The sequence below is a fragment of the Medicago truncatula genome, chromosome 8 (assembly GCF_003473485.1).
Source record: "Medicago truncatula cultivar Jemalong A17 chromosome 8, MtrunA17r5.0-ANR, whole genome shotgun sequence".
NCBI classification, from domain to species: Eukaryota; Viridiplantae; Streptophyta; class Magnoliopsida; order Fabales; family Fabaceae; genus Medicago; species Medicago truncatula.
In genome coordinates, this window is record NC_053049.1 from 38,453,829 (window position 1) to 38,469,279 (window position 15,451).

The 15,451-nt window shown below is 31.9% G+C and overlaps 2 protein-coding genes across 3 annotated transcripts; both read right to left on the minus strand.

Annotated features, from left to right (window-relative positions):
- Positions 1-1,101: 1,101 nt before the first annotated feature.
- Positions 1,102-7,897, minus strand: LOC25501714 (polynucleotide 5'-hydroxyl-kinase NOL9). 2 transcript variants are annotated; one of them, XM_039829574.1, is made up of 9 exons: positions 7,717-7,897; positions 7,306-7,578; positions 7,169-7,202; positions 6,369-6,538; positions 6,041-6,221; positions 5,756-5,936; positions 5,269-5,368; positions 3,743-3,870; positions 1,102-1,406 (listed from the first exon to the last, which is right to left on the minus strand). In XM_039829574.1, exons 2-9 carry the CDS (start codon positions 7,568-7,570, stop codon positions 1,353-1,355), a joined length of 1,113 nt encoding a protein of 370 aa, XP_039685508.1. In that variant the 5' UTR covers positions 7,571-7,578; positions 7,717-7,897; the 3' UTR covers positions 1,102-1,352. The 2 variants fall into 2 exon arrangements, with proteins under 2 accessions (XP_039685508.1, XP_039685507.1); XM_039829573.1 differs by having other exon boundaries at positions 7,306-7,582; positions 7,717-7,896.
- Positions 7,898-11,681: 3,784 nt separating this feature from the next.
- LOC25501715 (polynucleotide 5'-hydroxyl-kinase NOL9) lies at positions 11,682-15,131 on the minus strand. The gene is made up of 7 exons (XM_039829180.1): positions 14,708-15,131; positions 14,252-14,285; positions 13,480-13,649; positions 13,192-13,366; positions 12,903-13,083; positions 12,715-12,814; positions 11,682-12,441 (listed from the first exon to the last, which is right to left on the minus strand). Exons 1-7 carry the CDS (start codon positions 14,976-14,978, stop codon positions 12,263-12,265), a joined length of 1,110 nt encoding a protein of 369 aa, XP_039685114.1. The 5' UTR covers positions 14,979-15,131; the 3' UTR covers positions 11,682-12,262.
- Positions 15,132-15,451: the final 320 nt, after the last annotated feature.

Genomic DNA, 15,451 nt, shown 5'->3' on the forward strand with positions numbered 1-15,451 from the left:
CAAGGGCCTTCTGCTTGCTAAAGACTTGAATTTTATTGACCTCGTTTGTTACTCGGATTCTCTGCATTGCGTCAATATCATTCAAGGTCCCTCCATGAAGTTTCATATTTATGCGGTTTTGATTCAAGAGATAAAAGAGTTAATGACTCAGATGAATGTCACTGTTTGTCACACTCTTGGCGAGGGAAATCAATGTGCGGATTTTATGGCCAAGTTAATAGCCTCTTCGAATATGGATTTCTTACTTCATGCTTCTCCTTCAAATGACTTGCTGCATCTCCTCAAGTTTGATGAGTTTTAAATCCCCGTGAGCTTAGCTCAGTTGGTAGGGATATTGCATATTATATGCAGGAGCCGGGGTTCGAACCCCGGACACTCCACTTCTCCACAATTAAATTGTGTGAGCTCTAACCACTAGGCTACTTGACCAAAAAAAAAAAAAAGAGTTTTATACAAAGATTCAAGGGTTAAATATGTTTTTGGTCCCTATAAATATATCAATTTTTTTTTAATCCCTCTAAAAATTTCCTTCAACTTTTAATCTATATTTTAAGTTAATTTTTGTATTTTCTTTTAATAAAATTATGCAGAAATATGTAAAATGTTGTAAAAAAAATTAATTTTTTTTTAACAAAACAGAAATTAAATATAAATTTTTAGCCGTAAAAAATATAAAAATTCTATTTTTTTGAGAGGGATTCTTATAATATTATGAATTTTTTTGCAAAATTTTATTCAAAAATATGAACTCTACATATGAGTTTACTTTAAAGGAGAGACCAAAAGTGAAGATGAAAAAAAATTTAGAGGGACTAAAATGAAAAGTTGATATATTTAGAAGGACCAAAAACATATTTAACGCAAGATTCAATTATTTCTCAACATACTTTTATAAAAAAAAAAATCTCAACATATAAGTTTTTTTTTTTTTTTTGACATATGTTTATGGAATGAAATATTATGACATGACGCATTGACGAAGTATATTGGATGCACAAGCATATTTTAATATTAACAACACATAGCCATTAAACTGAAAACAAACCAAATCACCATGTCTGTAACCAAAAAGAAAGAAACAAATCACCGTGTCTAATTTAATTAAATTAGGAATTAGATTGATGATAGCTTGTACGTTGTATTTGAACCATTTGCAGTAAGTAGAATATACATAACTGCTACTAATCACAAAACCCAACTTGTAACAACCCCGCAACAATTTAGAGAGGCAAATTTGCATAATCATAAAAACGAAAATAAAGATTGTATTAGGCATATATAAATTATAATCCATGTGCTACTGCTTCCATGAAAAAGAAAACTAGGGAAGATTTGATAACTCATGATAATAACTAGGTTATATTCAATACATTCTCTGATATGTAAGGTGATAAGCGTCCTTGGACCTGAAAAGAAGTAATGTTTTTTACATTAGAACATGTATTCGTTAATCATGATATTATTTATAAAACATAGACAATAATAATAAACCATTACCTTTCCCTACACGGATTAAAAAAATAAAATAAGAAAATGAACATTACATTGAAAGTTTGAAACAAGGGTGATTCGATTGATTTCAAAACACTTGAACAAGATTGATGTTAAGAAGTATAGGTTTAGGGTAACGGAAGAAGGAAATGAAGAATAGACGTAAAACTCAAGGTAATAACTTGAATTTATTATTATTTGTAAAAAAAAAAAAGTGACGTGCAAAGAATCTTATTCAATCTAATGCTTGTACAAATAATTAGTGTGTACCGGTACTACTAGTACTAGAAAAAACCTAATCAAAATAGAAGTAAGACTAAAACGTATAAAAATAAATAAACTGACAGAAAAAATTTAGGGTTAAATATGTTTTTGATCCCTCTTTTAAAGTAAACTCATATGTAGAATTCATATTATTTAATAAAATTTTCCAGAAAAATTCAAAATATTATAAGAATCACTCCAAAAAAAATTCAGAATTTTTTAACAAAACATGAATTTAATATGAATTTTTATATTGTTTATGGTTAAAAATTCATATTTAATTTGTGTTTTGTTAAAAAAAATCTAATTTTTTTTAGGAATTGTTTTTAGAATATTTGACACATTTCTGCACAATTTTATTAAAAAATACAAAAATTAAATTAAAAATAGGGACCAAAAGTAGTGATTGAAAATTTTATAAGGACTAAAAGTTGAAGGAAAATTTTAGAGGGACTAAAACGAAAAGTTGACATATTTATAGGGACCAAAAACATATTTAACCCAAAAATTTAAACTAGTATAATATGTCACAGAAAATGAAAAGAGAGGGGACCAAGATCGAGTTAAGGTCCTCTACATTTTTAACCCTCTCCATTTTTTCTATTTCAAAGTTTTGAGAATATAAACACAATTATACAACTTTTGGTGGGTCCAATTATTAAATGTACATTTCAAAATTCTTTAAAACTATAGTGATGGAGAGGGAAGATGCAGAGGTCCTAACTCACCAAAATCCCTGCTCACTCAATTTTGACTCGAGGAAAAATGTGTTTAAAACATTTTAAATACATTGACTAAAATATTAGTCCTAAATACACACATAAATTGTGATATAAAAAGTTATTTCCCCTTTTCTCAACCCTCCTCCTCTTGATCAAATAAAATATTGCAACCCAAAAAAAAATCAAATAAAATAAAATATCAAATTAAAATCTCTCTTTTCTTTTGCATCAAATATCCTCCAAGACTCCCCTTCCTTATTACAATTAAAGCCAAGAGAATAAGAAAAAGAACATTAGTCTAACCTGACAGATAACTTAAACAACTAGTGCTTCCTTCAATTAAAAAAAAAAAAAAAAACCCATCCATATAGTAAAGAACCTAGCAACCTTCATCAGAATCTTAAGATGAACGAACTACCTAGGGACAGCTCTGCTCAACCGGAGGCGCTTTTGCTCCACAAGCCTCTCACATAGCCGGCCCTTCTCTACTAGCATAAAATATCATAATGCAAATACACAAAGACTAGCCTCTAACATAGTCAGACCTTTCTCCTGATTCAAACGTAACATAATGCACAAAGACTGTAACTCTAGCTAACACCACATCGAGAAGAATGAACAGAACTGATAGAAGGGAAAGAGAAACAGTGCCCAAATTAAGTGAAGGGTGTAGTGGTGGTCAAGGCTATTCTATTGTGGTCTATGTATGGCTGAGATTTCACATACCCAATCAAGAGTTATAATCTTCGGGCTTAGAGAAGAGGAAACAAAGACATCTCAAGGTAATAAACTGAATTTTATTGATAGATAGTGTTAGAATACCTCGACCTGATACTCATATATATACTAATAATCAAGTCAAGTGCCACTCCTTTTAGTACAAACCCCAAACACACTAATAATAAGATAAAACCTATTGAAATCAAGAAATAGATCAAAAAGATATTCAAAGAAATATAAATATATCTTAAACATTCTCTAACACTAATGAATTCTCTAAAATTATAAAGGGACGGGTAGTCCCAACAACAGACCCATGACAGATGAAATGAAATTATAGATTTTTTCATGTGCAGTCGCGCAAACACACATACATGTTAACATTCTTTTCTTATGTTTGACACCACGCATTTTATGACAAATTATCAAATTTGCAAGACAACATAATAAAGCTGTTTGGTAACACTTTTTTAACAAGGTATCATTTTGTTTCTACAAGTTAATGTTGAGAAGAAGGAACAGATACAAAAAAAACAATTTCTTACCTGCAATAAATCAGTAGGAAATTGGATATCACCCTGTAGCAAGAGGTTGACTTTTTTCAGAGAAACAAATGGCACAGGTGTAATCACATAGAGCATGCCTTTGACTGTGTCAATGCCCCTCACAATTCCTGTGTCACAAGAAATCAAGATGTCTGTATCAGTAATGATGCTTAGAATTACCCAAATGCATAACATCTAGAAGATCAGATGGCTGTATGATCTGTGTGATCGGCTTTAAAAGATTGGAAGATCAGATGAATATGACATTTTATTCTTTATCTTCTGTATCTGCGGACGTTTGATACCTTACAAAGGTAGTGATGCCTTAAGATGTGTTACAACTTAAGATATTGCAAAATTAAGAAATTCTGTAAACCCATTAAAGCCAACAGACGTATGAGATACGGTGAAGCCAGCCCACAAATGTATATTCCTTTTGGTGTTTTTGTGTGCCTCAATGATACCGAGAGTTTGAATGATATCCAGATCGAAGTTTAAATTTATTTTTTCATTAGAATCCAAATGTCGATTTTTGTTTACGAGGCATTGGAAGCCTTTTAGGCACGAAAACCACAAAATAGAGGGTCTTCAACTAGTTTGCAACACTACTGCCACGGAATTAGTAAAATGATGTCAGAGCACTAGAATTTTTATCTTTTTATTTTTGGTAGATAATATTAGAATCTTTACTTGTAACAGATACAAACGGTATTTGCATCTTAGTAAAATGATGTCAGAATGTTTATTCTATAACAGATACAGGATGTATTCATATAACTAAATCCATTTAGACATAATCACAAGTCAGTAAGTCTTTAATTAATTTAATGCTCTGCCTTAGGCTCTCGCGTATACCGCCTATTCATGGGCCTACCGCGGCACAAAATGCCTATGTGGACTACTTTGGCTAAAGATCATCCGTGAAGATTGGAAGATCACATAGGATGGGCCAATGAGACTTTGTCGTGATAACAAATCTACAAACATTATTGCTCATAATCCAATGCAGCATGGCAGAACAAATTGTTTTGAAGCTGATAGATGTTTTATCAAAGAAAACTTGGAGAGTGGACTGGTCTGTACTCCCTATGTAAACACACAGGGTCAACTTGCTGATGTACTTACCAAAGGGCCAAGCAGTACCATGTTCCGGAATATTGTATACATGCTGGGAATAGTAAATACCTTCATCAGCTTGAGGGGGAGCATTAGAATGTTTGTTTCTGTGACAATACAGTCTGTACATGTAACTAATATACTTTATTTTGTAAATGATGCAGATTTAATTCGTTGACTTAAATCCGTTTGGAGTATTCGTTAGTCATTTAGTAAATCCCAAACATCATTGGATTTAGTCATTATTAGTTAACTAGTTTCTAGTTCTACCTTATTCTTGCATATATATAGAAAACCCATAAGTGTTCTGTTTTGGATCCTATTCTTTTCAATTTTGAGAAATGAACCTCTATTACAGAGCAAGATATGACAACACATTTTGGAATTTGGAAATCAGTCAAGTTACCTACCAAGACCAAGGCACCAGGGTAAATCTCCAGGTACTTCAGATTCAACCGCTAAGCCAACAATACTAGCATTTAGGCCGTAGAATATTTCAGAGCTTGGGACCTACAAAAATATTCATAGGTCATATAAAATGTTTTAATCACCTTTATATAAAAATGAACACAAGAAATATTTTTGAAATGTATATTTCAATACTCAAATTTATATTGAAAAATATAATATATTCAATATTTAAATTATAATAAAAATAATTGAAATTCAAAGTGGATGAAATGCAATAAAACCAAGCATATAAAGGGTGGCTCAGTCACAAGACTCCACTGTGGAGAGCTTCTTAGGAAAGGATAGACTTTGACACACACAACTTTTGAGTGATAAGGCTGTTTAGGTAGATACAACTGTGACCATCAAGTTACAAACATCAACTTTATTTTTACTCGTTGTCATGAGAAAGAATTAGAAGATATGATAAGTGACATTAGAACCAACCTCACGATGAACATGTCGAATTTTTATGCTTGCAATGGGAACTTGATAAGGACAGTGAGATGTCAAGGAATGTGCAGTTTCCTTGTGCGTTGAAATACCTGAATCACTAGGAAAGCACTGCTCGAAATAAGCCACTATTCGTTCCTCGCGCAGGAGACGAGCTTCCTTTTGAACAATCTCCCTGGGGAAACAATATTCTATTATTCTATAATACTTTGTCTAAAAAATAAAAAACAATGAACCAATTAGCAGTTAAAGATGGCAACACGTAAGATTTGGGCTTACCGGTCCTTAAGAGCCGAATCTATTTCGATCAGTTTAATTGTTCCATCATCTTCCCCATCTAACCAGAATTTTCCAGCAGGTAAATTCTTATATTTATAAAATTCAGTGGATAAGTCTATCTTAACAACATGAGTGGGACCAATATATTTTAGCATGTCCACTAATACTTCATAACCAACACCTGAAATGCAAGACAAAACCAACTGAATGAGTAACATAATAATTGATATGTTGTTAGTCCAGGAAAGCAGTAGTTTATGTTAAGTCAAAATACAAAATGTATGATTCAAAAGGAATCAAATTAGTGACTGAAAAGACACAAGCTCACCTTTAACCCAGCCAGAAGTATTCACTATAAGAGGCGTCTGAATTTTAGAAGCATTTTTTCGCTTATCAAAGGTGCGATACTTCTTTTGATAATGATCATAAATGGAACATACATACTCTAAGAACACTGATGGATCTATCTTAGGAGAAATATCACCAAAGAAAAGAGACCTGTTATGGAATAAATGACAGAAAGTGAATCAAACAACTCCATAACAAGTAAACATGTTCGTTCAAATAAGACTTGGATCAGGCTACCCTAAAAGAGTCAAATATATCCTGCAAACAGACAATAAATACCATCCACTTCACTGTATATACTATATAGAAAACTTAATAACAATGAAATAGACTAGGACCTTAAAGTCTTACAGCATCTTCAAAAACAGGTAATAACAAAGTATTGAACAAATCAGATGAAAATGTCATGATATATAACATTCTTAATAATTGGTTGTTTACGGTATATTTGGATGGAAGACTTTAGAGCGAGGGGATGACTTAGTTTTCTTTTCTAAATTAAAGCTGCGAAACATTTCCGTTCTTTTGAAATTTCAAATATATAGCATACCCTAATGTTTTGACAGCTCGACTTAATCCAAAAATACACCCCCCAATAGTAACCAACTATCTTAACCTAACTAGCAATTGAATAACACTACATACCAAACTTTACATGTACCTAATGAATAGTAATTATGTGCCATCACAACTTAACAAGTAGCAACCTCGTCAAATATTTTATTCAAAACAACATAAAAGTATTGAGATGAGATATCAATTCAAACTCATAGTACATACCTTTTTGATGGTTTCAAGTACTTGGTCTTCAAATCTAACACAGCCAAAAAAATTAAAAAGTTGGAATCAATAATGAATATAATATTACATTACATGTAAAAATGAAGATTAAGATAGGTAATGGCTCGAAAACCTACCTGGTGTAATGTCGTAAACAACAGTTAGAGAGATTAAACCAAGAGGAGTAAACTCAGTTTGGCCAACGTCGGTATCAAGATAAGCTACTTTCTTACATCTAGTTGTTAATAGGAGATTAAGGAGATAGCGGGCGAAGGTTGATTTGCCAACGCTTCCGGGTCCACAAACGAGTACGACCGGAGGCGTTGAACTGGATACAATGGAATTTGCAGCTTGTGACCATTCCTCTGGGATGAAAATATCCGGTGGAGGGTATGAACCCATTGCTCTCTCTGTCTGTCAAAAAAAGCTTTTTAGTTTAGTCAGGCATATTTGCAAACAGTTGGTGTGCATTCAAAAGTGTGTTGAATAAGATAAAGTAGAAACATGAAGGGAAACGAAGAAAGTGAAGAAAAAGGAATGGAGTATACCTCAGATGAACGGTGATGAGACGGCGCGCGGCAGAGATGAGGGAAGCTGTAGGCAGAGGAGCAACGGCGGTGAGGGACACTAATGACGGCGAGGCTAGGTTCAATTTTTGTTTTCAACTTTGCTTAGTTAAACTGTTAAGATAAAGAGTACGTCCTTTTTTTTTTTGTTACAAAAGAGTACGTCCTTTGAAGATTGAGGTTATTTAAAATTTCAATAAATAAATAATTAATCTAAATAAACAAATAACATTTTTTTTCTAATTCCCTAAAAAAAAATCTAATAAAAGATGAGATGAGCTGGCTTGGAAGTGATTAAACAGATCAAGTAAGACCTACAAAACTTATTTAAAACAAGGAATATTGATCAGATTAGATTTAGTTTTTTTTTTTTTTTTTTGTGGTGGTCGAGGTTTGAACCTCAAACCTTGCATATTTTATGCATTGTCCATACCAATTGAGTTAAGCTCACGTGGACGATTAGATTTAGTTATTTAGTATGAAGCATATTGATCTGAATAGACTTTCATAAAATTTAGTTATTTAGTAGGAGGTTTGTTGGTGTGTATGTGCATTCATAAGATTTGACTAGTAAATATATTGATGTTGCTAGACCTTAGTATAAAATAAGCTTTTAAATATGTTTCACCAAACCTTTAAAAATGTCAAGTCAAACATTTAAAATGAGTCTGTAACGGATGATAGGTCAGGCTCTAACCTATACTTTTTGCAACAGGCCACACTTAGACTTTACAAGTCTGACCTATTTTCACTCTTAGTTACAAATCACCCACTTTCATTGACAATAAACGAATAACTTGCCAAAAGATTCAGTAAAAAAAAAGGGAATGCTAAAGAGTGCCCTTGGGAAATTGGTTAAGATGATAAAAATAGAAACATTGTATTTGGAAATGGTGAAAAATGAAAAATTCAACTTTTTAAAAATCAAAACATTGTTGAATTCAATAAACATATTATTTTTTATTTCTTTGACCATTGCGCTTAGGGCACTGGTTAGCAAGATAAAAAAAAAAAAAAAAAAAAAACTATACTTACTTTTTCTTAAAAGGGGGATACATGAGTTTTTGTAATGGAGTAGCCGGTTTTTCCAACCTATACTAGCAAAGAACCCGTTAACTTTAGAGGTAATGGAATTATAATCAGATTGGTTATTAGTCCAGGTTCAAGTAAAGCTTTGATAGCCGAAGTCATTTAAGTCATAGTTAAGACTATTTTGAAATTGATAAGAAAGATTAAAATCAAAATCTATTTTCACCCAATTTTTCAGATTGATTGATACAATGTTAAAGTCACCGTGTGGGTTCTCATCACGTCAACTCGAGACTAAATTACATGCTTTAGTTTTTTGTTGATCATTAGGGTTTCCATATATTGGGAGTTTGTCTTCACACAAAATTATCACTGTTTTTTGTTTTTTTAAGTAAATAACAATCAATTTTATTATAATTGAATATGAAGTTGATCAAATTAAATTTACATGGGAATTTCATAAGAGTTGTATCAATATATGAGTCGGCAACATTTTCATCAGTATAGTTTGATTTTCAAGACTGAACATTCTATTTGTTGGTATCAATCGTGACTTTTATCACACAATTTAAATACCATAAATTTACTAATTTTTAGAATGTTTGAACCAAAATGGAAATATTTGACAATCAAAATATTTGAACTATAATTCCATCCTAAACCTGTAGAAGCCAGAAATTTTTCTTCTCAATATAGGCATATATTTAAACTTAAATAGCTAACAGTGCTTGTTAGAATTTGTTGTTTTTTCAACTATTATGTAACATGTCTTAGCAATTTTTTAGGCATAAAATATTGTCAAATGTTTAAACAAATATATTTTTACAACGTTAAATCAATAATACCGATAAAATATATTTTGTCCTCGTAAACTTAGCTCAGTTGATAATGAACAATGCATAATATATATAAAATTCAGAATTCAAACTCCGACCACCATAAAAAAAAAATCAAAATATAATTTTTTTCCTAGGCACAATATCAACTAAACTGTTTTGTGAAACATATATGCACACAATCAAACTAGTTTATGATGCAACATTATCGTAGAAGTAGTTCTGCATGTTCTATCATTTGAATTTGAGAAAACATAAAAATAGATAAAGTTTTGGTTGGGCACATACCTTACGCTTCAATTTTGGGCACATACACGCATAAAAAACAAGTGACACTCATAATGACATAGTTACTTTAGTGGCAAGTTGCCAAACTTTGATTTGTAAGAAATAAAAGGTGTTCTTTTTAATAAATATTGGAGATTGAGCTAAAAAGAAAAAGAAAAATGTTAACTAGCGCCCCCGGGACACTAGTTAAGGATATCAAATAGTCTACCAAATATAGTATAAGTGTCATGGAACTTGTGTAGTCAAAGTTTAAAAAGTGAAAGAAAAAAATGATGTTTTCAATGCAAATATTTCTTTTTTTGTTTCCTTAACTAGTGCTTTGGGGACACTAGTTAACAAGACCCAAAGAAAAAACATGATCGGAGATCCACTCGTATCACAAACTAAGAGAAGAAAAAAAAAATACAAGAAAAAGATATTTGAAATGGAAGAATTAAAATAGTTTTTGGAGATTGAGCTAAAAAGAAAAAACATGATCGGAGATCCACTCGTATCACAAACTAAGAGAATAAAAAAATATAAAAAAAGATATTTGAAATGGAAGAATTGAAAATAGTTTTTGGCATAAATGAACTAGAGTTGAGATAGATAGATGTGCACATCTATCTTCAACTCTAGCCCATTCTTGCCAAAATTAAAAAAAAAAAAAAAAAATCTAGGTCAGCGAGTGAAAAGACCATGGGAGTTACCTTAGAAGGTTGAAGATTAGAAGGGGAATTGGGCAGAAGGTTGGACGAGGAAGAGAATAAAAATGGTAAGAGCTATAGAAAAATCATAGTGGTTGTTACAATATAAAAGTACAAAATATTTATAATATTAATCAAAATTAAAATTTTATAAAAATTATTTTTCATTATTTATACACACTAGTACAATAAAAAGATTAAACAGACAGGTACGGAGTGCCCAACGCTAACGTACTTATAACATTTATGTTCATGAGAAAATAATGACTTTTATATGTATATTTTCATGTAGGTTGTGATCTCTCATGCAATTTTTGAGATATAAGAAGTGGCTGGAGCTCACATTGTATGCAAGTTGAGTGTTACGATAACATGGTCACTCTCTCATTTTCAACCTGATCCATATGTCAAAGGATAGAGGAAAAAATGACAGGTCGTGTTTTTAAAAACGGTGATGCTATAAACACGAATATTATCACCACAAACACATCGTGAGGCATCGAGGAGCGTTAGATCTATTTAGATCCGGGAGGCAAGGGTAGAGTACAAATGATAAAGGGGTTTGCGTAGCTGCAAATCAACTTTGATGATGTTTTTGTGGAAATCATTTTCGCTATAAGTAGAATTTTCCTTTAAAAAATAGTGATATTAATATGTTTAATATTGTTGATTCATTTAAAAATAGGAGATGTTTTTCGTTGATAAAAAATAAGACGATTATTTGATTATCGGTGAATTGATTAAAAATAGGAGGATTATATGAAAGTAGGAGAATAGTTTGCATTGTAAGTATACAAAAAAATTCCTCCAAAAAACTATATATAAGAATATGTCAAGGAAAATTAATATATTTTCTGTGGGGGTGCTATAATATCACATAAACTTGAAGAAATTATATATTTTTAGTCGAATGGTACAACATATGTTTAGGTTTTCCATGCTATTTGACTAGAGATAATTCTATTTAAGACACAAAATATGGATAACTCTATCCGGTGAAATTTGTTAGACTAAAAAACAAACAAAATCACCATGTCTAATTTGAATTAGGAATTAGATTGATGATTGATGGCTATTGTAAGTTGTATTTATACCATTTTCAGCCAGGGAAAAATACACAACTAATCATAAATATAAAGGAAAACTAAAAAAATACTATCAGGCATACTATATAAATTATAATCCATGTGCTGCTGCTTCCATGAAAGGTAAGTATCATAATAAATCTGTTACTATAAAGATTAAAGGTATTTTCTTTGCTAACTCATGGAAAATAACTAGGCTGTAGTCAATACATTCTCTGACATGTAAGCTGATATGCATCCCTAGACCTGAAAATAAGTATTCTTTTTTACATTAGTACATGCATTTGTTAATCATGATCCATAAAACACAGATTGAAGTTTTGAAACATGGTTGACAAGATTGATGTTAAGAAATAAAGGTATGGACTCATGCAAATTGGGAACAGATAATTTGGAAACTCTTGATATACGGTTTACGAGTCTCTTCCTAATTTGTCATCAGTTAGTAGTTGATGCCTTAGAGGTGTCCTTTTTAAGGGCATAGTTTTGCTTTGTTTTCTTTTCTGCTTCTTTTTCTCTCATCTAACCTACAGGAAAAACCAACAGAAAGTTTTCCTTTGGTAGCTCAAAGTAATAAAGTTAACTTTTTTTACAAGAATTATTTCTACAAGTTAATGTTGAGAAGAAAGAGAAAGTACATAAAACAATTTCTTACCTGCAATAAACTTGTAGGAATTTGGATATTACCCTGAAGCAAGAGGTTGACTTTTTTCAGAGATCCAAATGGCACTGGTGTAATCAGATAGAGCATGCCTTTGACTGTGTCAATGCCCCTCACAAGGCCTGAATCACAAGATATCAAGATGCTTTTAACAGTAATGATGCTTAGAATTACTCAAATGCATGACAACTAGAAAATCAGATGGCTGTATGATCCATGTCCTCGTCATTAAAAGATCAGAAGACCAGAGAAAGATCAATTTATTCTTTATCTTTTGTATTTGTGAATATTTGATATATTAAAAAGGTAATTATCCCTTAAGATGTGTTACAACTAATGATAAACCTGTTAAAGGTAATTATCTTTTGAATTTGGAAGTCAAGCAAGTTACCTACCAAGACCAAGGCACCAGGGTAACTTTTTAGGTCCTTCAGATTCAACTGCTAAGCCGACAATACTAGCATTCAGGCTGGAGAGTATTTCAGAGATTGGGACCTACAAAAATATTCATAGGTCATGTAAAATGTTTTGATCAATGAATGAGACAGAACCAGAAGAGATGATAAGTAGCATTAGAACTAACCTCGTGAAGAACACGTCGAATCTTTATGCTTGCGATGAGAACATTATAAGGACAGTGAGAGGTCAAGGAATTTGCAAGATCCTTGATTGTTGAAATATCTGAATCACTAGGAAAGCACTGTCTGAAATAAGCTATTATTCGTGAATCGCGCACCAGACGAGCATCCTTTTGAGCAGGCACCCTAGGGAAACAAGTAGGGATATTTTGTTATTCTATAATACTTTTAAGTCTAAAAAATATTGAAATAAACTAGCAGCTGAAAATGGTAACATATAACATTTGGGCTTACGATGAGTCCTGACGAGCTGGATATATCTCAATCAATTTAACTCTTCTGTCATTCTTCCCATTTGACCCGAACTTTCCAACAGGTATATTCTTCAGATCAGTGGATATGCCTATCTTAACTATATGAGTGGGACCAATATATTTTAGCATGTTCACTAATACCTTATAACCATCACCTGAAATGCAAGACAAAACACACTGAATGAGTAACATAATAATTGATATATTGTTATTGGTCGAGAAAAGCAGTAGTTTATGTGGCGGAAAAATACAAAATGTCCGAGCTTACCTTTAACCCAGCCAGAGGTATTCACTACAAGAGGCAAGTGAATCTTAGAAGAATTTTGTCTCTTATCAAAGGTGCAATACTCCTTTCGATAATAATCATAAATAGAACATATGTATTTTAAGTATGTTGACGGATCTTTCTGAGAAGAAACATCACCAAAAAAAAGGGATCTGTTACCCAATAAACGACAGAAAGTGAGTTAAGCAACTCCATAACAAGTGAGCGCATTCATTAAAATAAGACATGGATTGGCAGACACTAAAAGAATCAAATATATCCCACAAACAATAAACAGACAAAATTTCATCCACCTCACTGTTTATAGAAGACTGCATAACAATGAAACAAAATAGGACCTCAAATTCAAAGCAACAAAAAAAAACCAAAAAGACAGTCTCAGTTCCCAAATTATTGAGATGATACAAAGTGGTATTGATACTGAAACTAGCACTGTTGTGAAAATTTCTGATCGAAAATATCTTGAGGCATGTAAACTATTCCAAGTTCTTTTTATCTGTGACTATGTATGAGAGTGGCAAAAGACTCAAATCTATGCTATTAAGAATCTGAAAATATCTAAACTAATAATCGAGTCTGAGACCATTGGTCAAGTCAAGAAAGGATTATCTAACAAGCTACAATATTTAAGGTTGAGGCAACATCAAATTTCATGCTGTTCATTTGCATTGTCAATCACATAAAGGGCACAGGATGTTTGACATCAGTAGTACAAAGTTAATCAAGATATGAGATAATAATTCATAGTTTATACCTCTCTGGTGTTTTCAGGCATGGAATCGTCAAATCTAATACAGTAAAGTAAAAAGATCGTGTCAATATCCATGATAAACAACTATTTATAGAAAATTAATGAATCAATGAATATAGGGTTAAATATGATTGTTGTCCCTACATAATTATCAAATCCCGTTTCTCCCTCCCATGAAAAAAAGTGACAAGTTTGCGCCTTTATAAAATTTTCAAGCACGCGGTTTCAATTCATGTTGAATTCAAATTTGTTTAATTTTCCTTAAACTTTTAAATTAAAAATAACAAATTTGAATTTAGCAGGTAGTAAAACTAAATGTGGGAATTTTAGACACAAACATGCAACATTTTTTATGAGAACAATAAAACGAAAGTTGATAATTATGTAGGATGAAAAACTTATTTAACTTGTGAATCTATTACATGTAAATATTAGGATAGGATATGTTAGAAAAACTACCTGGAGTAACTTTATTAACAATGGTAAGAGAGACAAAACCAGGAGGAGTAAACTCAGGTTGGCCAACATCAGTTTCAAGATAAGCAACTTTGTTACATCTAGTTAAAAGAACATTGAGGAGATTGCGGGAGAAGGTTGATTTGCCACAGTTACTTGCTCCACAAACAAGTGTGATGGGAGGAGTTGGACTGGATGTTATGGAGTTAGCAGCTTGTGACCATTTTTGTGGGATGTAAATGTCTGGAAGGACAAAAGCAGAAGATGAACCCATTGCTCTTTCTTTTTTTGTATGTGAAATTGCAAAACCGATACACTTTGATTATAAAACTCTTTTAGTCATTCATCTTTGTAAAGATTTAGTGTGCATTCAAATAGTGTTGAATGAGAGAAAGTACAACTCCAGTGCTACACTACAAGAGCAGAGTGGCAGCCAAGAATAAGACGAGTCCTTGTAACCAACTGCACATGGCTTTAGTATTTTGTATTTTACTTCTTTGACTAGAGGACTCTTTTAGTACCGTGTTTGTTATTTTTTCAATCACAAATCAATTTCTTTATTTTTTTTGAACAAAAATCAATTTCTTTATTATTGTGATCTTAAACCAAATACAGGTATTTGTCGGTATAAGTACATGTCAACCACGAACGACAATAAACGGCAGTAAAAACTTTGTATCAGTATCATGGTAACAAAAAAAAAAAAAAGAGCACCGTCAACCATTTTTCATTTTTTTTTGTTTCCAT

Excerpts from the sequence above, each read along its gene's own strand:
- LOC25501715 (XM_039829180.1), bottom strand. The coding sequence starts at position 14,978 with ATGGGTTCATCTTCTGCTTTTGTCCTTCCAGACATTTACATCCCACAA. Across the intron at positions 14,286-14,707 it reads TGTTAATAAAGTTACTCCAG|ATTTGACGATTCCATGCCTG; the intron begins GTAGTTTTTCTA and ends TTACTGTATTAG. Across the intron at positions 12,442-12,714 it reads ACCCTGGTGCCTTGGTCTTG|GCCTTGTGAGGGGCATTGAC; the intron begins GTAGGTAACTTG and ends CTTGTGATTCAG.
- LOC25501714 (XM_039829574.1), bottom strand. The coding sequence starts at position 7,570 with ATGGGTTCATACCCTCCACCGGATATTTTCATCCCAGAGGAATGGTCA. Across the intron at positions 5,937-6,040 it reads GATTCGGCTCTTAAGGACCG|GGAGATTGTTCAAAAGGAAG; the intron begins GTAAGCCCAAAT and ends TTGTTTCCCCAG. Across the intron at positions 5,369-5,755 it reads TTCGACATGTTCATCGTGAG|GTCCCAAGCTCTGAAATATT; the intron begins GTTGGTTCTAAT and ends ATATTTTTGTAG.